This window comes from Zootoca vivipara, chromosome 4, assembly GCF_965207765.1.
Source record: "Zootoca vivipara chromosome 4, rZooViv2.hap1.1, whole genome shotgun sequence".
NCBI lineage: Eukaryota > Metazoa > Chordata > Lepidosauria > Squamata > Lacertidae > Zootoca > Zootoca vivipara.
Window position 1 is genome coordinate 20,803,371 of NC_142587.1, and position 25,201 is coordinate 20,828,571.

The window sequence follows — 25,201 nt, forward strand, 5'->3', positions numbered from 1 at the left end:
GAGGAAGTGTATCAAGGTTTATCAGAGGCAAGGAACAGCCTAAGCCCCTTAACACAGTGATGTCCCTGTGTTCACCTTTTGCCTTTCCTCCATGAAAGTAAAGTCTTGCTATTCATTCCTACTAGCTTAAATACTATGGGCAGAACCCAAAGTGCTGACCATTGTATTTAGGTGGGCTCATAGCTCAGTGCAGATGCTTTGCTTGTAGAAGGTCCCTGTCATCTCCAGTTGAAAGGGTCAGATCACATGAGATAAAAGACCCCTGTCTGAGACCATAGTGGACAATGCTGAGCTGGGGTAACAAATAGTCTGATCTGGTACAAGAAAGCTCTATATGGTTCTGTGCTTCAAGCACAGCCAAGACTTTTGACAAGCCCTTTGTCCTTTCCCCTCTTCGAACTGCAGTTCTCTAAGCCTTCCCGGAACTGCTTTTGCAGTGTGGGCTGCAGTTTGATAGCCCTGAGTTCGAAAGCACCCTTGGGTGATCTGAACTAGTGGCTGCATTCTTTGAATCCTAGATCCTCAGTAGTCAGTAGTCTAAATCATCGGATTTATGTTCCAACCCATAATGTTAAACACTTCGAAAGAAGTTTGTGAGCCAGCATTGTGGGTGTGTAGCCAGAAACAAAAATCACATTGTGTTCTTCTTCAGCCAGTTTCTTATCCCGGGGTCTTTTGTGTCCTCAGTTGTTACTGGGCCCCATCCTTTGCACTTTAAATTAATGACAGTGAGTGCCCAAAATGCCTTTACTCCCTAGAGAGGCTGGATTACTTTTTAACACTTTTCATGGGCAAATTAGGCATGTCTTTGGTGCAATGGTCTTTCTCCGTCTCCTTCACTCTCTGTCACCGAGAACGATCTAGAAGAAGAGGAGGCTGGCTTTGCAGATCTGTTTTTAAGGAAGAAAAAAGGAAATGGGACTAGCAAAGATGCAGTGTTGGAAGGTGCTGATGATGGAATTCTGCCTATAGGTTTGTGGGTTGTTGGTTTTGTTTGTTTGTTTGTTTTAATTAAAAAAAAGAGGAGAGAAGATCCAGGAAACTGGGACCTGCTGGGAACAGAACAACTTTGGATTCTTAAGATTTAGGGCAAGTTTCAATTGGTTTTTATTGTGTTCCACTGTCACCCAAATGGATGTGGATAGTAGCAATCATAGCCACATAAGTTAATGGCACATGTGAAAGACAGATAAGAAACTCCCCCTGTGTACATAATAGGGGCATATGTACTTAGTAAGTTGACACACAAAAATGTCTATGGTGAGCAAGTTGGCCTTTAGAGCTGTTTAGTTTTGGTTTTTTTTTTAAAAAAAACACCTTACACACAAGTGTTTGTTTATTCTTTTATTGCAAATGACCCTTGGGACTGAAGGGGGGTGTTTTTTAAAAATTTTCTAATTGCTAATTTACTTGTTTTAATCAAGCCATGTCTACTTTTATTATTGTAGATTATATTGATCCTTGGCCACATCTGCGTTTGTGCTTACTTTGTGTCTTGGTTTTGGTTGTAATTCCCTGAAACAATTATAGTTTAAAAGGGTTAAAAACAGTTATAAGTCTGATGGATTCAGTTCTAGCTTTGCTACTGATTGACTATCTAAGGAACTAAATCATCAACTTGGAGGGCCTTAGGGAGCAATCCTGTACCAAGACCTTCTGGGTTTATGGACAATTGAGGTTCGATAGCTACAGTCATTCTTGGACCAGGAGAGCCTGGCCAAAGTAGTTCATGCACTGATTACATCTAGGGTGGATTACTGCTTCCCTTGCGCTTTATCCAGAAGCTGCAGTTAGTGCAGAATGCTGCAGCGCGATTTCTGACAGGAATGAGGTCTTGTAAGCATATAACACCTCTGCTCAGAAGTTGGCACTAGTTGCCAATCTGCTACTGGGCCAAGTTTATTTTATGGAATAGAATTAACGAGCAAGGCTAGGATTCAACGGCCCTCTGGCTGAACCTGGAGATTCCTGGTCCAGCCCAGGCTACACTGGCTTAATTCCCTCATCCTCAGCTCATCTGGAGATACGCTGGCATATTTCCCCCATCTAGGTGCAGCCAATACTCACTTGAGAGAGCAGAATCTGATGGATCTTAAGCTGCTCTAACCCCCCCCCCAAAAAAAAGGGTTGTGGTGGGACCAGAGGGACTTAGGCTGAATCCTGTGCCTGTTCAGCACAGTCTTGTGACTTGGCAACCAGGAGTACGGTAAGTTAAGCCAGAGGGGGGAAAAAGGCTGGTGTAACTTAAACGCTATTTTAAAGTCTTGTTTTCCTTCTGGCAGGCTCATACCAGTTTAGCCAGCAATACTGAATGGACTTTGGATCTGGTGTTACTTTATGCTAAATTAATTTACACCAGGCTTGCTTTATGCCAGCTTCTTGTGTATGGGGTTGCTCCCTTCGTACAACTTGCAAGTCATTACTCTCTCACCCTCATCTTTGAACTGCTAAATGGGAATACAATAAGCACACAATTTACAGTACGTGCATTTTACTTATGCACATTCAGCTTTACACGTTTTTCCAAAAAGAAGAAGTTTTAACTAAAAGGGGCTGGGAAGGGGGTGGACATCAGAGGGGGGAAGACTTTGGCAATCCCACCCACCATTGCACCCAATGTTTTTCTGACCATACATGATTTTGGCATTAGGTATAATCCCCAGAACGTTACCCCCCTCGTAAGATACCAGGGGCGTACCCAGGATTAAAACTAGGGGGGGCAATCAGGAGCGGGAGGGTGGCGAGCACGCTGGGGCTGCTGCTGGCGTCGGAGCAAGAGCCGAGCCCTTTCCCTTCTAGGCTGTGTCGCCAGCGGGATGCCTGCCTTCCTCGCTTGGCTGCTGCCTGTTTCATCACTTTATAACCATTTAATTTTTTGCTTCTGGGAGGGCAGCTGCCCCCCGCTGCCCCATGCTGGGTACGCCCATGTAAGATACTGTAATACTACCTTACAGGATTGTTGTAAGAATTACTGAGATGAGCATTATGCTGTTTGAGCCAGGATTGTGTTTTCAGGACTTTGCTGTGCACTCTTGAGACTAGGTTCTTTTTTCAGACAAATAACTGGAACTATGCATTCTTAATTCTGCACTGTTTTGTTACCTTGGCATTACGTGTGGTGCAGTTATTTCAGAGCAGGTGCCACCTCAGTATTCTTATAAAATGATCCAGAATATCCATCTTCATAACATACTACAGTATTGGGGCTCAGTAATGGAGCCTAATATGGTAGTTATCTTGCTTATTATGCCTGTAATTATTATTAAAAGGTTTCTGTAAAGAGTGAATTGCGAAGTATGTGGTAAACTCATGGGATATCGTATCATTCTTTTCTAGTTAATATGACTTGAGTATGATTTTCCATTTCTATAATTAAAACCCCTGAAAAATTAATTACAATGAGAGACTGACTCTTGGGATAGATAGAAAGAAAGGGGAAGGATCCTTTTGATTGAGAATTGCTAATTGAGAATTTAGCAGCCTCGGGGATTTGATAAGCTATTGTTATATTGTACTTGAGAGTCGTTGTGCAATAGATAAAATAATATTTTATTAAATATGTGAGGATATTGCTTTATAATTGTTTCAGTTCTTGGATATTGGGGGGGGTGTTAAATGAATTTAAGTCGTTTCAATACATTCTTTTTCTCAAAATTATATTTTCCATTTATTCAGTTGTGAAGTATGGTAATGCATTGCTATTACGGTTATCAAAACATGCTTTGCTTGGATCACACCAGGGACAGTCTAGCTCAATATTGCAATAGCTTCCAAATAGTTTTCCCATAGTTTTCCAATAGCATCCAGCCCTTGGAAATCCACAATCAGGCTATGGAGATGATACATAGCTGCCAAGTTTTCCCTTTTCTCGCGAGGAAGCCTATTCAGCATGAGGGAAAATCCCTTAAAAAAAGGGATAACTTGGCAGCTATGAGATGATAGCCATCTCAAATTTATTCCAACCCTCTGGTTATCAGAGGCACATTAAATCGGAATAAAGAGGTTGCCCTTAGCCAACCGGGCTTGTAGACATTGATAGATCTAACCTACGTGGATTTAGCCAATGCAAATTACTTCAAAATGCAGGTGGTGAATAAAAATACAGAATGACTTTTGTTTATAACTATTGCATGTTGGTATTATTGTGTACTCTACATATGCAGTGGAAGCCATAGTCTAACATCATCAGCATGTTCACAAACCTTTCTGTCAGTTAACTTAATTTTTATGTCAAGTTTATAACATTTTGGTGGATAGCTCTGTGTCGCAAAATCGGTCGTGTCCATTCATATCAGATATAACTGTTGTGAATTAAACTGATGTGAACAAGGACTGCATGGCATTTGAATAGACTGGGCTATGTAGAATACAAACAGAATTGCAGCTTTTGGGAGAATTGAAACAACAGTACCATATATTCTGGATACTCAGTTGTATCAGATTCATGGCCATTATTAGGTATTTTATTTGAAAATAGCATGGTCATAAAAATGCATGTTTTCTTCATTTCTTCTAGTTTAATCAGATAGAAGCTAATGAAAATGGTGAAATTGTTAAAAATGGGTGAAATTGTGGCACTTATCAGCTAACAATATCTATGTGTATATCTGTTGAATTAAATAGGACTTTCTCCTGAGTATGTGGGTATAGGATTGATGCCTAAATGGTATTTTTGTTATGTCTTTCTATGCAAGGCTTATATCAGGGGTTGCCAACCTGACATTTGTGGGCACTGTGGTGCCCGTGAAAGATTTAATTGGTGTCCCGGGGTAGTTCCCCGGTTTTGAAGAAGAAACAGTTCTCTTAAAAATAAATTTGTGGGGCAAAATGTGGAGGTACCTTCTAAGCATTTTCTGTGAAATTAGAGTGAGTGTGATATGCCATTTTCCATGGAACTGAGAAACGCTCCCCCTTGTTAGGCAGAAACACCATCGGTGTGTGTGCAATCACTATTGTTTGATGTCCAGTCAGGACATTGCTTACTTCCTGTGATAAGTATAAGGTTGTCAGGGTAGTTGTCTCTCCAATTTTGAGTTATGCCAGCCTCCCCCATGGTAGCCATTTTGTGACTGGCACCCCCAACACTTGCCCCAAAATTGAAATGTGTCCCTGGTCCAGAAAGGTTGGTGACTCCTGAGTTATAAGAATCATATCAATCTATATCAAAGTATTTGTACCTGGAAGTAATTATATTTTTAAATATATATATATTTAAATCACCAACAACCAAACACAAACAGTGAAACCCCCCCCCCCAGGTGGCCGATACATTAGGTATACATAAACAATTACATATATACATATATATATATATATATATATATATGTATGTATGTATATCAACCATATGTACAATTCTATATATATTAAGCTCCACATTCCAGAAGGTTTATTTCACTTTTAACATTTTAATTACCCCAGATTGTTCAAACCTACACAAATAATTCAATATCTTTTCAAACCAATCCTCCTCTTTCTCACTGACCTTAAACCCTTTCATTTTACGCATCTTCACAGTTAGGTATTCTAAAATTATAATATTATTCAATTTTTCCCTCCATTTGTTCACCCCTAGCTCTTCTGCATTTTTCCAATTACTTGCTATAACCTTTCTAGCTGCAATTACCATCAATTTTACCCATTTACGTTCCTCTTTTGTTTTTAATCCGGTGCTACCCAGGCTAATAAGAACCGTTAATTTAGATATTTCCACACTTCTACCCACAATTCTCAATATTTCTATACCAATCTGTTTCCAAAACTTATTAACTAACGGACAATCCCACCACATATGACTGTACGTTCCCATCACTCCACATTTCCTCCAGCAATTCTTACTTCCGGATTTTGTGATATGATACAACCTTACTGGTTACAGGTAGGTAGCCGTGTTGGTCTGGATCGAAGTAAAATAAAAAAATTCCTTCAGTAGCACCTTAAAGACCAACTAAGTTTTTATTTTGGTATGAGCTTTCGTGTGCATGCACACTTCTTCAGATACAGTGAAATGGAAGTTTCCAGGCACTTATGTAGAGAAGGGGTGGGGAGGGGTGGGGATGGGGAGGGGGGATCACTCAGAAGGGTGGTGGAAATGGGTGATTGACTGACTGATAGCTGTTGATGACCGCAAACGACTGCAAATGGTTTTGCATGAAAAAGCAAGGGTGGAGATGGCTGAAGATCGCTTATCATGTATAATGAGATAAGAACCCGATATCTCTGTTCAAACCAGGTCCCTCCATGGTTTTGAGCTTGGTGATAAGTTGCAATTCAGCAACTTCTCTTTCCAGTCTATTTCTGAAATTCTTTTGTAGTAAGACAGCTAGCTGTCTTACTACAAAAGAATTTCAGAAATAGACTGGAAAGAGAAGTTGCTGAATTGCAACTTATCACCAAGCTCAAAACCATGGAGGGACCTGGTTTGAACAGAGATATCGGGTTCTTATCTCATTATACATGATAAGCGATCTTCAGCCATCTCCACCCTTGCTTTTTCATGCAAAACCATTTGCAGTCGTTTGCGGTCATCAACAGCTATCAGTCAGTCAATCACCCATTTCCACCACCCTTCTGAGTGATCCCCCCTCCCCATCCCCACCCCTCCCCACCCCTTCTCTACATAAGTGCCTGGAAACTTCCATTTCACTGTATCTGAAGAAGTGTGCATGCACACGAAAGCTCATACCAAAATAAAAACTTAGTTGGTCTTTAAGGTGCTACTGAAGGAATTTTTTTATTAACCTTACTGGTGTATAATACCATTTTTGTATCAGCTTCAACCCCTGTTCCTGGATTATCCTAGAGGTTGCAACAAAGGGTGGTTGCTGAAAAATTCTTTCCCAATCTTCATCTAAAATCTGTTCCTGGATATCTAACTTCCAATATTATTTCAAACTTTCTTTTGGTGATTTCCCCATATTTAATAATACCTTAAATAATTTTGAAACTATTTTGGCCCTATCTATCCTATAACCTTTCACTAATTCTTCGAAGGGTGTAATAATTCTTTTACCATGTTTTTAAACTTCTTCTTCCTTCAACAGGGAAAAAAATGGGTTTTTCTTTAACCAAAGAACTTCCTTCTTCCATCGTACCTTCTGTTTCCCAACTTTTCTCCATATCATGAATTGAAATCTCCTTTAATTTATCCCCTACCTCTTTTGGGATGAGCTCCCGTAACGGGGCCATTTTATCATAATGCCACATTTTGGTAAGAGGAGAAAGGTCAGGAAAAAGCTTACTTCTCCACTTCTCCCATACCCAAATGGACCCCATAAATGTTGACATTTTGTCTACTTCCTTTTTCCTTTTCCTCCTATCGAATATTCTTATTTTCCCTCCTACTGCTTCCAAGTTCTCTCACTCTATACTACCCAAACCTTCCCCCTTTTCTCCCTCCAACCAAATCATAAGATGTCTTAGTTGGTAAGCTTCATAACATAAAGCCAGATTGGGAATCTGCCATCCTCCATCTTGGATTCTGTGATACCTATATCTGCCAGCCATCCTTTGTTTCTTGGATGCAAAAACAAACCTATCGATTTCCCCTTGTCACCCCTTCAAAATCCGTTCCGGTAAATGCCAGAGTAATACATAAAAAAGATACGTTAATCTGGGTAACAAAAACATTTTAACTAATGCAATTCTTGTACTAATTGATTCCTTCCTTTTCTCCCATATTCTCAACTTCGACTGAATACCACTCCAAATTTCTTTATAATGGAAGTAATTACAGTATAATTGATCTCAACTTACTTTCCTAGAGGGCTAAAGAGAACTGCCTTACTTAAATTCCATTGAAACCCAGGACTCTTACTCCCAAGTGTTAGTTTTCCTTTTTTAAATTTCTCAATAAATTACTTGCCTCAGTCTCCTGTGTGAGAGCGCTTAGCTTTCTTTAAAACAATTAAATAAAAGCAGCTTTAATGAAATTGCTCTGCTTCCAGATTGTGTCCTTCTCTGCTTTAAATGAAAAGATGTTTGCTCTATATAGAAGAGCCCTTGATATTTGCAAACCGCAATGTCAGTATCATGGAGATTATTTACTTGATGAGTTAAAGGAAAGGTCATAGGGGTTAGACCTAGTGGGAGGGGAGTGGTCTTGGTTAACTATTTAACCTATGGTACTACCGGTACTTCATCATTTTATGGTTGAGATCAATTATTCTAGGCCTTTGTCAGTTCTCTTTCACTTTGTCCTATCATTCCTTGAAAGGATTCCACCACCCTTTTTTCTATATACACCATTTTAAAATTGGTTATATTGTGACATCATGGGGGAGAAAATAGTTGAAGACTACAGTTATAAGCAGACTTAGGTTCCATTTGAAATCAGGAAACTTAGCGTCCAAGTAAATGTACGGAGGATGTTGTTAAAGTGTCACAAAAAAAAATGAACAAAGACTTTAGATTAAAACATTTGGTTTGTATTTTTGTTTCAGCGCTGCCTTGTTGTGCATCCTTTAAAACAACAGCAAGGTAACCAGTGATGTTTCATGTACCACTTATTTATATGCCTATATCTCCAGCAAGAAGAAACCTACCTATTTTAGCAGTTTATTTGCAGAGGGTCACTTGGAAGCCTCCCTTTTTCTCTCTTGCTACCGGTTTGATTTTCCAGCAGGCAACTGCTCTGTGGTGTCACCGATCCCAATCTGTTCCTTTGAGATCCAGAGCTTGTCATTGCTGGGGTTGATTTTTAAAAATAGCATTACTAACCCTTTCCCCCTGTAATTTTCTGTTGCTTGCACTGGTACTTTCTCGGGCTTTTGTAAAAGCTATTTTAATCATTGTAGGCAGTTTCAACTGGAGACACTGTCCTTAGTGCTGATTTCACTTACCGTTGGCTTGAACCTGTTTGTGCACATCTGTTTTAGCAGAGTCAATCTCTTATTTGCAGCAGAATATGAGGCTTATTATGGAGGCCATATTATGAACTGAATTGTGTTTCTAAGGTTGTGTTTTTTAAAAGCTCAAGTTCCCCAAACCCTCAGAACCCAGCATCTAATCTTCCACTGAAACAATCTGATTGGTATTTCTAGATGGAAAAAAGAGAGGCTGTGGCATTGTTTTGAACAAAAACAAAACTTCCAAGCATTTGTTTATTATAAGGGGGAAAAGCAGGAATACCATATATATAAGGTGTGTGTTTGATATGTTGGTTGGCATGGTTTTGGTTTCTGTATCAACATAATTAGAGAATGTTGCTAAATCCACACCATTTGGAGTTGCTAGATCAACTGCTGTGAAACATCTGGATATCAAACATGTTGCTTCCTTAATTGGCCACCAGTTCCTTGAAATTAACTTTAGACTAGTGATGCTAAACTTTCTAGTAAATCTCTTTAAGATCAGCGCTTTACAGGCAGCTATCAAATGCTATGCTAGGCTCCTCTGCAATAGTGAAGGAAATATGTATTTTGAACATTGGATAACCTGAACAAAAGCATTAAAGATGATTCAATTTTTGTTATATTACATCGTCTTTAACGATTACAATTGGAACTGGGGCCTTCTGTAATAAGTCTGTTTGTTTCTCTTCCTCTTGATATTTTTATTTCCCTTTTCAGATGGGCTTCTGTAGGTTCTTGCCACTTCAAAGGTCAGAAAGTCCCTCCTCCTTCCTCTTGCTTCACAATGCACACTAGGAGAGAGGCGTTCTCCCTTTCTGCATATTCCTCCTCTTGATCTGTGCGATATTGTGGTTGACCAGATTTAAAACACTACAGTATTTAGGATCCCTGCAGTGCCATTTTACGTATTTGGACCTGGAAAGTGCCCCTGGCAATAACTACCTGAATTTCTTTTAATTACATAATATAGCTGCATTTACTTCGGATTCTTTTTGACTGACGCTGTAAGGCAATTGTAACCATGGATGATGGGATTAAGTGCCTCTTGAAGTGACTTTAGCTTCTTGTGGGAACAAAGGGATAGAAGGGAACACTTAGCCCCTTTTTGAGTAAGCAGCTTTCTCCCCCCCTCCACCACCAGCATATAAAAGAAATACAATTAACAAACATTATCCCCAGAGTTAAATTGAAATGTACATGCAGACAAGAGCTGCTCTTGACTGCAATTAGACATATATGATCTGAGGTATTTTAGCCATTCATTGTTGCTAATTCTGTGAGAAACAAGCCATTGGAACAAAATGATTAAAATGTTAGGCCAATAGCTGGGATTATTAGTCTGCAAAAATCGGCCTTTTCTGCAGCTTTGAATAGTCTGTTAAAACCAAGTAAAAAGTAATTAAAAGCAAACATCAGTTGACCATTGTTGGGGATGTATTCTGAACTGCCTGCAGAGGCATGGCAGACTAGAAAGATTTTCAGCAGACGCCTGCAGAATTTCTTTTGGCAGGATGTTCCACAGGACTGGACTGATGACAGTAAAGGAACATTCCCCATTGTTGTCAAACAAACATCACGCACCTCAGCCCAGGACTAATTGCAGCCATCAGCAGCCATTAACAGCCATCTACAGGTTTACCACTCCCATCAGCCCATCACCCATTCCCACCCACCCCCACCACCCTCTGTATATATATAGGGTCTGACACTTCTGTTTCTAGTGTATCTGAAGAAGTGTGCACGCACACGAAAGCTCATACCAAAATATAAACTTAGTTGGTCTTTAAGGTGCTACTGAAGGAATTTTTTTCATTTTGCTCACCAACTCAGGCAACCTCTGAAGGTGCTCCTGCAGAGGAGCTCAGTGATTGAACTGAATGGTAAGAGTTCAGGTTGTCCTTGAGATATCCTGGACCCAAGTTGCTCTGGGCTTTGTAAATGGGCAGGTGGGCAGCAGTGGCATCACATGTCCTTGGCCAGTGTTAGCTGTCACATTTACAGGTCAATCCTATGCATGTCTACTGGAAGTCAGCTCCATATAATTCAGTGATGCTCACTTGCAGGTAGATGTGTGTGCAGTCTCAATTAGTCATCAGCTTGAACTCAAAGAATGATGCCTTATACTGGGTGAGAGCATTGGTCCCGCCAGCTCAGTGTTGCCTACACTGAGCTAGCAGCAGTTCTCCAGCGCTGGCCTTAACTGGAGGTGTCAAGAGTTGAACCAGGGACCTTCTCATAGCTGCCAAGTTATCCCTTTTTTTAAGGGAAATTCCCTTATGCTGAATAGGCTTCCTCATGAGAAAAGGGAAAACTTGGCAGCTATGGACCTTCTGTATGCAAGGTAGGCCATCTGCCACTGAGATATAAGCCTTCCATGACACAGTGACATCAACTTCATGAGAGCTACTCAATTTTTTCTTACACTAGCCATCAAAGTTGGTGGTCATCACTGCTTTCTCTGTAGGCCACTTCCATAACTTAACTATGTGCTGTTTGAAGAGGTGCTGTATGCTTAGCATGATACGATTCTGAATCCAGGACTTTGTTTTGATTACCAGAACTGAACTGAGCACACAGTCCTTCCACACACACAAATTATTCATTGCCATCCCTGCCTCCAACCCCGCTTTCTTCATTTCAACAAGGTGATATGAAGTGCATGTATTTTGTTGTTCCCATTCTTAAACATCTGGGAGGCGGAAATGTTTGCTGATCTACATCACATCACCTGGGATTTACCCTTTGGCTACCCCTACCCTTGGAGTTAAGGCGGCATGCAGATGTTAACAAAGTAAGCCGTTCTTGTCAGTAGTTAAAGTAGCAGTGGAACTTCTTGAAAGCGTTTAAGAAGTACAGCCTGAGATTAATAGAGATCTCATCTTTTTTTTTACAGGAATCCTTTTCTGCCTTTTCCTGCTCCTAAGCTTTGCTATCGCTTGACACCGTCTCGTAGCTACATACCCCGAAGGGCTGTTCTCTACGTGCCAGCTGATGACGAGAGGAAGATACGGAAAATCTCATCTGTCGATGTGGATTGTGCTGTGCTAGATTGTGAAGATGGGGTTGCTATAAATAGGAAGGTAAGCAATAGATTCTCCATCATGTTACATGGGATTATTACACAATATAGCTGTGCATAGAAATCAAGCCATTTCACACAAATTTATGTCCTGGTGCTGTCAACTCTGTTTCCAGTTGCAAGCAGTACTTGGAAGGCTGTTGTACAGGAGCGTATCAATGTGCAGATCTCGCAAATCAGTTGCACGTTGGCATGTGCTCATATCGCTGCTGATCTTCAGAAATGCTGGAATGCAGGCAAAGGCTCATTATGACGCCCTCTCTTTTCTGGTGTTTTTTTTTTTGTGTGTGATCTTGACCCTGGTTCAGACTATCAGAGAATGCCCACATGAGCAGTGACAGCAAAGTCAAGCCTGGGGTTTGCCTAAGACACATGCACCAACTGGGATAGCAGCAAATTGTTGTCGTTTTTAAATAGCCATCATACTGATACAACGCTAATTTTGAATCAGTGGTTTCTTTTGCTGCAGGAATATAACCCAGATATGTGGAGCAGTGGATTTTTAGTATGCTTATTTCTCTCCCAACGCTCTCTTTTCCCGAGTGAAAATAGTTTTTTTCTCCTGTTGCAGAGTGTGTCCATTTCCGTGTGTCATCCTTTCTTTCTTCTTCCAGAGTGGATTGAATAGAGGCTTCATTGTTCGTTCCTTTAGGGATCAAACTGTTGCTCTTATTAGAATGCTTTCTAGGGCAGTATCGTCTTCTATTGTTAACACTTTAAAGCAGCAGAAAGGATTCTTTACAGCTCCTAGATAAGGTCAACACGGCAATATCTCTGCCCGAGTCCTTACTTTGGTGCTAAATGAATTGCTGGTTGCTTCTCATTGGGCCTAGGGAGTAAAAACTCAGCACTGTGGCATTATGGTCCTGAGATGGATGAGCCCAGCAAGCTCCAAGTACAGAGTTATCACATTTCATAAAGCAAATTACCTTTTAAATAGTTATTATCTCTGGGAGTGTATCTCCCCATAGGAACTGACCTAGACCCTGCACTCACCATCTGAGGCCCTTTTTTGTGTGCCTCCAGAGGGTGACAACATCAGAATAGGCCTTTTCTGAGGTGACTCGCCATTTGTGGAACGCTCTCCCCAGGGAGGCTTGCCTGGCGTTTTCATTACATACCTTTAGGCGCCAGGCGGAAACATTTCTCTCTGACCAGGCCTTTGGTTGATAAACATTATATGACCTTTTAAATTTGTTTGTGGGAGGGGGGGGTTATTGGTTTGTTTCTGTTTTATGATGTATTTTGTGTCCTCATTTTGAATTTTTATGTTGTGACCCGCACTGTGATCCTCAGATGAAGGGGTGTATACAAATTTAATTAATAATAACATGTACAATCAGGTGTGTGGTCTATAGGGAAGGGCAGATGGCAGCCCACTAAGCAAGGACAAGTTTTTTAGAACCACACCTGTCAACCTGTTAGGAAACCCAACCAGCCAGCCGAATTTTGCCCACACTTGGGGCTTGTTTTCTACTTCCAGATAATGGGTGGCATTCAGCTAAGTATGCTTTGCTGTCTTTCTCTTGCAAGTTATTATTATTATTATTATTATTATTATTTTATTACAAGAAAATAAATAACAACCGTTGCAAAAACCAAAGTAATATCGCTCTTCCCCCTTGACTCCCAAATAAAAAATGCAAGAAGATTTTGTCACAGACAAATGAGTACCAAATCTCAATATGTTCTTGTCCATTTAAACTCCCATCAACCCTAGCTGGCAGGACCAGTGGTCAAGGATGAACTGTAGTCCCAAAACAGTCCCAAGCAAGACCCAAGTTTGGGAAACCCTGATTTAAAGCCTTTACTTGTTTGTAGGTTTTATTCATAGTAGTCCCATTGAAATTAATACAAATAAGGAAGTTAGCACCATTCATTTCAAAAGGCCTACTCTGAGTAAAATCTAGCTGACTATTACCCTCTGTTCCAGAAATGAAAAACTGGCTCTGTTCTTCCAGTGCATGTTAAAGGTAAAGGTAAAGGGACCCCTGACCATTAGGTCCAGTCGTGACCGACTCTGGGGTTGCGCGCTCATCTCGCATTATTGGCCGAGGGAGCCGGCGTATAGCTTCCAAGTCATGTGGCCAGCATGACAAAGCCGCTTCTGGCAAACCAGAGCAGCACATGGAAATGCCGTTTACCTTCCCGCTGTAGCGGTTCCTATTTATCTACTTGCATTTTGACGTGCTTTCGAACTGCTAGGTTGGCAGGAGCTAGGACCAAGAAACGGGAGCTCACCCCATCACAGGGATTCGAACCGCCAACCTTCTGATCAGCAAGCCCTAGGCTCTGTGGTTTAACCACAGCGCCACCTGGGTCCCTTTCCAGTGCATGTTACTGACATGCTAAACCACTAGCGCAGGGGAAGCCAATATGGTGCCTTCTAGATGTTGCTGAACAACCACTTCCATCAGCCCCAGCCAGCAGGGACAATAGTCCTGGATGATGGGAATTGTAGTCCAGCAACATCTGCAAGGGACCATGTTGACTACCCCTGCCCTGCTAGAGCCAGTAGGGGGCTGTAAGTAGAGCCACACCCAGGATGGGGGACCTGATGCCCTCCAGAGACTGCAACTCCTATTATCCCAGACCATTGGCCTTGTTGGGTAAGGCTGATTGAAGTTAGAACGCAGCAACTTATGGAGGTCCAAAGGCTCCCCATCTCTGCCTTACACCACCCGCTATCTTAATGTGGAGCCCTCCAATGTCTCATTTCTTATCCCTGGCTCATGAAGGGGAATGTGTATAGTAGGCATGAGATAAAATCATAAACTGTGTCAGTTGTGATATATGTAAGAGAAAATGCAGGCAAGCTCATTCTGAGCTTTATCAGCATCAATAGAAGAAGAAAAAAAGCTGTGGTGGGCTTTGTAAATCTCTGGCTACCTCAATTAAAGCCAACCGTTTTCCTGTATGATGCGATGATAATCTGTTTATAACAAAGCGAAATGGTTGGGATTTGTCAATGCATCAGGTATTTCTATGGGCCCATAGGGAGAATTTCAACGAGCACTTCACAACGAGAGTCACTGATAACTGGAGGGGTTTTTTTTTAAAAAAAACAATATCTTTGTTTTATTTATTATAAATTAGTGCAGCAGCTAATTGTACCTTTCTACAGGAAGAAAGCTAGCTGAGCAGAAGATAGAGAATGATTAAACCTACACAGACGCATGGTGTGGTAACATTGCTCTGAACGATATAGAAAATTGGAATGGGAGCAGCACTTTCCCAGGTCTCTTGCTATTATTAAAAGCAGCTTGGGGAAATTTCTTCAATCAGATTTGGGGAATCGAAGTCTCAGCAAAGTGAACTATATCGGCAAACTCTGCAACGCTTTTTTTGTTCAGTGAAGAGTTCTGTTGAATATATGTTTTCATATAGGTTGTAAAGTGTTTTCATGACCTAATTAATCCCTGTATGGCCTTAGAAAGCCCGCCACTCCTGAGTGGTAATGCTGACAATAAATGTTTGGTGGGTTTTTTGTTCCCATTGTTTTACTCAGCATCTTCCTCTTGAAAGAATTAGGGGAGTTTCTGAGAAGTTCAGAATAGCAGCATTTTTTTAACGAGCTAAATTGGGGGGGGGGCTTGATTATGTTTAAAAAAACAAAAAACTTTATTTCTGTTACAGACATATTTTTTTTAGTTTGCACTTTCCTGAAGGTTCAGAAATATCCAAATTGACTTTCACTGAGACACAATGGATATAATTTCTAGAATGCAGCGGAGGAGAAAGGGCTTGGTACAAATTTACAAAAAAAATTGTATGGTTATACAAATAAATGGAAGGCATTCTTATATTATCGTGTGTTAAAGCAATGCTTAGACCTTTCCATTGAAACATAGACTAGGTAGCTCGTGACCCTACACAACAAATTGGGCCCACCAGACATTTATTGTGCCTAACAACTTTGCACACATGCTTCTCATACAAATGGTCTTGCGTTCAATTCCTGGCATTTCCAGATAGACCTACGGTAGGAAAGATGCTTAGCTGAACATCTGGACAGCTGCTGCCAATCAGTGCAGACAGTGGTTGAAGGGAAGGGAAACACTTTTTAAAACAAAAAGTAATGTAAAGCAGCACAATTAAAAATGTCTAAATTACATCCTTGTTACTACTACTATTATTATTAGTAAGAAATATGTATTCATAACATTTATTTTTTTAATCTCCATGATTTAAAATAACACCCACAGTTAAATATAACCATATTTTCATCATGCATTCTTTATATACTGTATGCTTAGTACTGTTACTACTAGGGTTAGATTAATCTGTCTATTTCTGGCTTTTGCACATATCGTTTCAGTGCTTTCTGATTCTGCATTAAGCTACTTTAAAAAGAAGATGGAGAAGTCTCGATTTATATTGAGATATACATTTCCTCTCAAAGTTTATATTTAAAATACATGGTTTGATACGGTAAAACTGCCAAAAATTGCATTGCAGCAGAAGTACAAAATCTGTTGGATACCTAAGTTCCAACCTGCACATTGGTCCAAGAGGATGTTTTATGCAGGGATCCGGGGGGGGGGGGGGAGAGAGAGAGAGATGCACTTATCAAGCATCTCTAGATACCATTAAAAACAAGCACAATTATTTTTAGCCCACCTTACTCTCTGCATAAGAGGATGGCAAAGTTCATGCATGCCTTCCATCAGTCCTTGTTGTTGTCAGTGTTGCTGTATCTCTGAAATATATGAAGGCTGCCAACCATTTCTTTTGTCTCCAAATGCTATTTGGGGAAATTGCTCAAATTACTCAACTGTCTTCCTGTTTACTGCAAACAAAGTGGCCAGCCATGGAATCTGAATAGTACGGTACTTTTCACCCTTTGTGAAAGGATAAGCAGAACCCTACTGTTTTCTGTGTTTGCACCTAAAAAGAGGCTTGACTGCATCAAGATCTATTTTTGACTTCTTGGAGGCTGGATATGCTTTGTGACAATGCAGTCATATAATTAATTACTCAAGATCCCCACTGTAGTACATTACTTTTAATACTAATTTATATTAACACTGTTTTTGTGTTGCCACCTTCAGAAAGCGTGGAACACCCATCAGTAAAACAGTTAATTGTAATGATTTCTGCTGCAACAAAACTCTTGTCTTTGAACTAGATGCAATACTTGAGTTTAGGATATCCCTTAAAAATTGTGTTCTGTTAGTTCCCTAGATAGATATTTGAAGTGACATGTTGGGTTCAGCAGGGGTGCTACCCAACCCAGATCTGCCTGCCTGCTGTTTCTTAGCATTATACCAGTGGCCTTTCCGCTATTGCACAAACAGGAAGAATACTGTAGTCAGGTAGTGTTGGTCTTGGTCTTCAGAGCTCTGGGAGATAGAGGCTGTGGTTTGTCCAAAATTTCCCACTGATTTTGACAACTGAACTAACATTGCGATCTTCTATAACTTCCCTTTCTCGGTTGTAGCTTTCCATCTGCAGGGTGGAAGCAGGAAATAATGAGGATTCTCCACCAGCTATTTTAACTGGGAATAGTCTAAGGGCTATTAGTTTGGAATAAAGCAGGGGTATGCTGCCGATGAGCTTTGTCTGGAATCCGTTGCAGAGATTGAGGATCGAGGCCAAAGTCAGCAGCTTTGTAAGAACAGGCGAAACCCTATTGGTTCCAAATGTTACTTGGCACTGCTTCCAGAGCTGGTTTTGGCATTCCTCTGTGCCATCCATGGTGGATGTGCTGAAAAACAGCAATGTACAGACGCCACCCTCTAGCAACCCGCAGTTTCTTGTGGTGCTGAGAATGAGCTGCTGATTCCTGATTTGCAATCCCTGGTACTTTATGCTTTAACCTGTGTAGTTCCTTTGAACTGTTGAGGCAGTTTGAATTATTTTGTAACACATAATCTAAGGTCCAATGAAGGTATGTGTGAGTCACTGTCACTACTTCTATTATTATTTGTGGTTCCTGTTGCACTTTCTAATATACAAAAGTGCTCTACAGTTCTGATTTATTTTTATTTTTTTGCTGTGATCAAGCTAGTCCTCTAACAATGATTGTTTTTTTGGAAGCCATCATGAAGTAAAGGGAGACTGGGATCTTCAGACCAGAGAAAGTAGCACTTACTCACGTAAAAATAGTATCGTTATGTGCTCATCAGTGCCTTAGCTAGGAAAACTGTTTATACTTAAAGTACGGTATTTTCCAAGCATAATTTTGAACTAACTAACCATTTGGAGGATCAAATGCATACCGCCAACATTTCTCCAATGAAAGTAGGGACATCCTACTCCATAATAATTGTTATTTTATTATTTATGCCCCAGCCATCTGACTGGGTTGCCCCAGCCAGTCTGGGCGGCTTCCAATAAAAGCATAATAAAATATTAAACATTTTTTAAAACTGTTTTTCCCTATACAGGGCTGCCTTCAGATTTCTTCTAAAGGTTGAATAGTTTACTCCTTGGCTCGGGGATCTCATAACTCCATAATGCCAACATTTCTTCGGTGAGAATAGGGAGGTAAAGTGGGAGTGCATCCAGGAAAGGTCTTTGCACAGGAGTGGGGCCTACTGAGCTGCTGGGGCCCTGGCAACCTGTCTAGGCTGTTGCGTGCTGACATTGGGCCACGTTAGGAGCCCTGGAGGGTCTATTTAATGAACAAGGTTGATGCAAAAAACCAAGCATGGTGCACCCTTTGGTTTCCAAATGTAGAGGGCTAGTTGCAGACCCCTTTGCATGCTCAAATGGACACCAAGCATTGGCCAGGGGCCAGCATGCACCCGGAGCCTCTGTCACAACTTGCCCAGAGCATACAAATGAAGCAGACTTTATGACGATGGCAGTGACAGCCACCTCCCAAGTTAGGAAATGCTATTGCAGCTTAAAGTTAAAGGGACCCCTGACCATTAGGTCCAGTCACGGACGATTCTGGGGTTGCGGCGCTCATCTCACTTTACTGGTCGAGGGAGCTGGCGTACAGCTTCCAGGTCATGTGGCCAGCATGACTAAGCTGCTTCTGGCGAACCAGAGCAGTGCATGAAATGCCGTTTACCTTCCTGTCAGAGCGGTACCTATTTATCTACTTGCACTTTGACTTGTTTTCGAACTGCTAGGTGGGGAGGAGCTGGGACCGAACAATGGGAGCTCTCCCCGTCACGGGGATTTGAACCGCCGGCCTTCTGATCGGCAAGCCCTAGGCTCTGTGGTTTAACGCACAGGGCCACTTAAGAGTCAAGGCTGACTCAAGACATTTTGCTGCCTGAAGCGAAAGTCGAGGTGGCACCTCGTCCCGTTCCAGGTACAAAGTTTGACCAGACTGGCAACCAAATCTGATGATAGGCCACTGAGAGCAGTACTCTGACTTACAGGGATATAGGGCAGGCCATGTGGCACGCACAACACTATCCCCCAACATTTTGCTGCTTCCTCCCCAAAATGTCTGCTGCCTGAGGCAGCTGCATCATTGTGCTTAATGGTAGGACCTGGCATGTCCCAGCCATGACTGGGGATTTGAGTCGTATCAAGTCAATAAGACTGTTCAGAAATCCCATTGTTCTCCCTGGGGGACTAGGCTGTGTTTCCAGGGCTGGGGAGGAACAGGCATGTGCTAGACAATCTGGCAGGATGCGATCTTTCTGAATCCTGTGATCAGGAGCTGATTATGGGATCTGGAAAGCCCCTTATTTTAACTGGATCATCCAACTTAATGCAGTTCATTCCTCTAGGGGAAAGAAAACATAAAACCATTTGTTACATCCTGAAATACAGCTCAATTAAATTTACATTTTTATAATATAAAAGGGTAAATTAATGCATGTAAACATGGCTTAATCTGTTTATTTAAACTTGAAACATAATCCTTGAAATATGTAAACAACATTTGTTAGGCCCCAGAGATGTTACAGTGATTGGACTCTGGAGATCCCATTTATCCTACTGAACCTTTATCACTTCAAAGGGAATTTTATATATTTACAACAGTAACAAGATGTTCAGCATAGCTAAATAGAAATTTGCTTCAGCTCTTTAGCTAATGCCAGAAGGGTTTAAATTAGATTTTATAGTTGTTAGCAGAAATCTGTTTTATGGCTAACAAGTGAGATTTTTAAATCCTTGGAAACAATATTATTATAAAAATGACAGCTAGCTTAATATTTAGGGAGTCTATATGGATTAATAGGTTGGGCTGTTTTTTTTTAATGTGAACAAAAAACCTTGAATGGCTATGAAATTTTTAGTTGTTTTCCCCAAAAGCTGTGGGGAAAGGACATACAATCAGGTAAATAACAAAAATGTACAGCTTGGAAATACCCAGAAAAAATAGCAGTGAATACTGAGTCTTTGATAAGGCAGGGCATAACATACTGACTATAAAGAAAAATAGACTGCCATTACTAATTAGCATGCAAAATTTGAACGCTAATTTTGCAATTAATGTGTAACTTCCTGAGGTTACTATGGTGTAATAATTTAGGGCATAAAATTATGAGATGTTAAGAGCATCTGATCTCCCTACAGGGAAAACTTGCTGCCTTTTAGGAACATGCCCAAACCTTTATTAAGATCTTGTGATTTAGCTTGAGGGACACGGCTACTAAATGCTCCCTTGAGGTCCCTAGTAGACATTATCAGGCTGTCAGTGGTTTGCTGTCATTTGGAAATAACTCATTCCTCCCAGTAATAATGGAGAAACATTAGCTTAGAAAACAGATAGGGAACATCTCTCTCGGCAGGTTCACAAATTAGCCTCTTAATGAGGCACTGCATGTAGAAAGGCTTCCTTGGGCCTGTAGTGGTCACTGGTTTTGATAACCAACCAAGGCTCTGGGGGGCTTCTTTCAGCATTCCATTGCCCTCTGCTCCTGGCCAAGAAGCCGCCACCATGGCAAGCTTGCTTTTTCTACCTAGCAGGAACAAGAAATTATTGTTTCTAAAGCACCCAATATTGCTAGGCACTTGGGTATCAGTTGTTGTTGATGTTGATGATGTTTTCTTCTCTCTGCCTCACTTTCCCTTCCAATGACTTCTTTTTATATATATATTTCAGCAAGCATTTTAAGTGAGGTTTTCTATTTTTATATCTTATTTTAACTGACTTACAAGTTGTAAGCTGTATCCTTATGGTACACAGCTTAGAGAAATATGGTAGCGATTAAGTGGTATATAAACTATTGAAATAAACGAATATTCTTTAAAATATTATAATGCAAGAAAAGTGAAGAATTAATTTAATTTAGATTTACAACCAACACCCACCGTTCTAATTCTGATTGTTCCAACTCCCAGTTTTATTGAATTTCATGTGTATTTTGTATTTAAATATTGAAAAAATCACTTTGGGTGCCTCTGGATGTTTGAAGCAACATATTAATATAATATAATTAGCCTACTTTTGTCAGTTTAGTTTGAGGGAGGGGAGGGAAATGTTTGCTTCAGGGCAAGGAGGAACAAGCCAATAAAAGCTACCTGGAAAACTTAGTAGTCATGCACTGAACCAGGGCCGGTGCTAGGGTTTTTGGCGCCCTAGGCGAGGTCACCTTCTGGCGCCCCCCCCCCCAGTGTGAATGGCTAGCCCGCCCCTCGCCCGGCAACGTCGGGGGAAGAAAAAAAAAAGAAACGAAGCCACAGGCGAGGGCGGCGGTGGCGGGCGGTGGCTGGGGGGTTTGGGGAGCAGGCTGGGCAGCGCCCCCTCCATTTTGGCGCCCTAGGCGATGGCCTAGTTCGCCTAAATGGACGCGCCAGCCCTGCACTGAACATCAGATACACTGCAAGAAATACCACAGTATGCCCTCCCTCTCATACAGAACGCTTGGGAATTCATGAGTAGCCAAATAAGAGCCTGAATAGCTATGGGAAAGGTTTTTTTGGGGGGGGGGGCTGACATTGAAAATATATTGGTTTCAAATCTGAAATGTAGCTTCACTTCAGAACCACAACATACAAAATGGAAGACAGGCATCTTGCAAGGGGGGGAAAAGGAATGTATCGATATAATTGTACTGCTTTTTAGATTTTCAAAATGAAAAATGAACCTCGTGAAAATTCAATCTTCTCTTAGTATTTACTTTATTTTTATTGGGATTCATATCATGTTCTTTACCTTAAGGTTGCAGGGTGTGGGTTAACATCATTGGAGATAAGAGCAACTGATAAACAGAATGTGAAATGCACACATAGCATATCTAAAGAATAACCCAGCACAAAAACAGATAAAAGACATAGTTCTTCTTCTGCTATTACCCAAAAGCTCAATGATATTCCAGTCATGAGGGCCTTATCTAGAAAGGCTTTAGTAAATCAAGCTGTGTTAGCAAAAAGCATCACACTACAGCACTGGTGATGCAGGCTTGTGCAAATTATAGAAATTTGGGTGGAGGGTTTTTTAACCTCCTACGCATAATTCCTACTTACCTTTCCCATAGCCACTTTTGCTTTTTCCTTCTGTCTCCCGCCTCCGAAGTTGACTTTATATTATAATTTTATTTCTTCCTTTTTGCTACTTATTCTGTGGGGCATTCAGTTCTGAAGGTAATGAATGGGGGCATTTGCTGGGAAGAACAATCTTGGGTTCTAAGCTCCTGTCTAGTTTGAAATAGTTTATATAATAAAATCAGTACAATTTGCAAATTAAAAGAAAATGTTCTCTTGAAGGGGGATTATTTCGTTCTGAAGATATGGTTCCACTTCATTAGAGGAAAATGGGTCTGTGCTATAATCTTAGTCATTCCACCCACTTAACCACTTTGCCAGTTAAGTTTCTAAGGCCCTGTGCCACAGTATTGAAGTGTATTTAATAAGGTTTACATTTTATCATAATAAACCATGTAATTTATCCCACAGAATCCCCTTCCTTGGCAAAGGAATTTTAAAGAGAGATAAGAGTTGAGATCTTAATCCCACTTAATCTGCCTTCTGTAGTCTCAGGTTCATTTCTTAATCTGGAATATTTTTCCAACGCTCAGATTCAGTAATCTCAGCCTTTGTGAATGTGGCAGGGCGAACGTGGCAAAGATTTTGGCAAAAATGGATTGATCAATAATAATAATAGTAATAATAATTCACGAAGAGTCGGACACGAAGAGTCGGACACGACTAAATGACTAAACAACAACAACAACAACAAAATAATAATTTCGGCAGTGTTAGAAAATGGATTCCAAAACTGTTACTTCGGAAAGCAAGAATCACTTCTGTGATGGTAATCAGTAGTCCTGAAGAGGAGAATCCAGAACCAATTAAAGTTCAGTAATTTGTCTAAGTGACAAATATGCTTAATAACTCTAGATAATGCTTTAAATTGCTTTAACTCTAGTTAATGCTTTAAATTGCAACTCATAATCCATTGCTACCTAATACAGCTGTATAATTCTGGTTGATACTGGCAAAGAGTATGTTTGAAAAAAGTATTTTTGCCACAGCCGTGACTTTAGAAGAGCCTCAGAGAGGTGGTGTGCTGCAAAAAGTGACCAAACAAGTTGCTGAGGATTTCATGATGGAAGAAAACTGGGGATTTATAAGATTATAAATAAGCATTGGCTCTTAATAGCACTCACTGGGGCACAGCAGGGAAGGGCTGTTGCTCTCATGTTGTGCTTGTGAGTTTCGCATAGGTTGGCCATTGAATGCTGGAATAGATAGGCCTTTGGAAGTAGCGGTCAGTGGGATGCAGCCACAGAAACACCAGGCGGTCAGGTGTGGCCCCACTTATTGCTACTGGCCTTTAGTTTGACCCTGCCGGACTCTTCTATGGTCTTCTTATGTTCTAATGCTCAAGACGATGCAAAATTGCATTTTTCAATGACAAAAAGCTATAACTGAATGATCATTAACAGCCAAGATATCTGTTGAACACCCCACTCATAGGCATGTTTACTCAGAAGTATGCCCCACTGAATCCAAATGAACTTACTCCCAAGTAAGTGTGGGAGGATGTTTTTACTGAAATCAGTTATTCATATCCCTGTGTCACGTCATCTGTGGAAACACTAGCACAAAAGCAACCTCATAAACCATGACAAAAATATAAAACAATAGCACAGAAGATCAAATGTGCCAGAGTACACTCAGTTGGGTTTAAACATATCTCAAAATCTTTATTTCTCCACGTCTAGATATATAATTTTGCCATTTATGATATAATTTTTTTTTACCATTTTCATATGCTTTCTCTTCCCCCACACCAACTTCTTTAAGCTTCTGCCTTATATTTGAAGCTATCAAAACAAATATGGACACTGCCTTTGCAACTTTGGTGTCATCTAACAAGAAATCATCAAAGGCAAAGGGTGTGAAACTAAGCTTTTTCTTAGAATTGACTCTAAAAATGTTGTTTCTTTATAAAGAGAGCAATATGATAGGCAATGTGGCACTGAAACCAATAGATTTCTGTGTAAATGTGTCTGGTTAGCTTTACAAGCGGTTGAATTATATAAGATTTCCCCCTATTTGTTTTGGTATCTTTTCTATGCACACCGGTGATACTTTTAAGTTTTCATTTGGTTTTTTCCCTTTGCTGCTCTGCACTTGCCCTTCATGCTGTGCTTTAAGGTGTAGATATGAAGGAATACTCATTTGCTTATATAAGACTATGTAGTCATTAATTGTAGGTAGAGGGAACTATATTTTAATCAGAACTGATAATTTTCTCTTGGCAAGTAAAAACTGTTAATAGTTGGAAAGTTATGTTTCTAGTGTGGACGGTTAATAAAGCACGCCTCTTCCTGCCAAAACCATACCATCCAATTATCAACATTTCCCCCCAGTTTTTCTCTCTCTTTCGCACTCACTCGGCATGAGCTTTTCTCACAGAACTGGAGTCACTTCTGGCTGTTTTGTTCATAGACTCTTGTCAAAAAATATTTTCTGCATCTCTAATTTCATTAAGGTATGCTTGACTGAAATTGTCAACATCACTAGGAAAAGTAGGGTTTATTTTGAAATTTGCTTCGTTGCTTGTTGTGGCGGTTGAGCAACCCAAAAGAAAGGCATCTAAGAATTATGTCACTCTGGTTATGATGTATATGCAAGAAAGGAAAAAAAGGTTCTCATGAACATGTTTGTTCTTGGGAATAATTGGTTAGCAGACAAGAATTTGTGAATTTCAGGGTGTTGGGATTTGGCTCGTTCTCCCAGGCTACGGTTTTGAGGCTGCCAACTTTCAGCCTCCTAGGGTTTTCCTCCTTAGAAAAGTTCAGACGGAGACTTCAGGTTGTTAGCAGATGAAATATGGCAAGTTTACTTTGAATTCTAAGTGACCACTCTGGAAAATGAAGGGAGGGCAACTCCATGCTTGTTGCCCACA

General features: G+C 40.6%; 1 protein-coding gene across 3 annotated transcripts in view; it reads left to right on the forward strand.

Moving 5' to 3' along the window:
* The window catches only part of CLYBL (citramalyl-CoA lyase), a 193,085-nt gene that overhangs the window by 105,178 nt on the left and 62,706 nt on the right, over positions 1–25,201 (forward strand). For all 3 annotated transcript variants that reach the window (XM_088667547.1, XM_035114469.3, XM_088667548.1), the window contains one exon: positions 11,746–11,932. In XM_088667547.1, the coding sequence (XP_088523673.1) occupies positions 11,746–11,932 (187 nt within the window). The remainder of the gene's footprint in view (positions 1–11,745; positions 11,933–25,201) is intronic.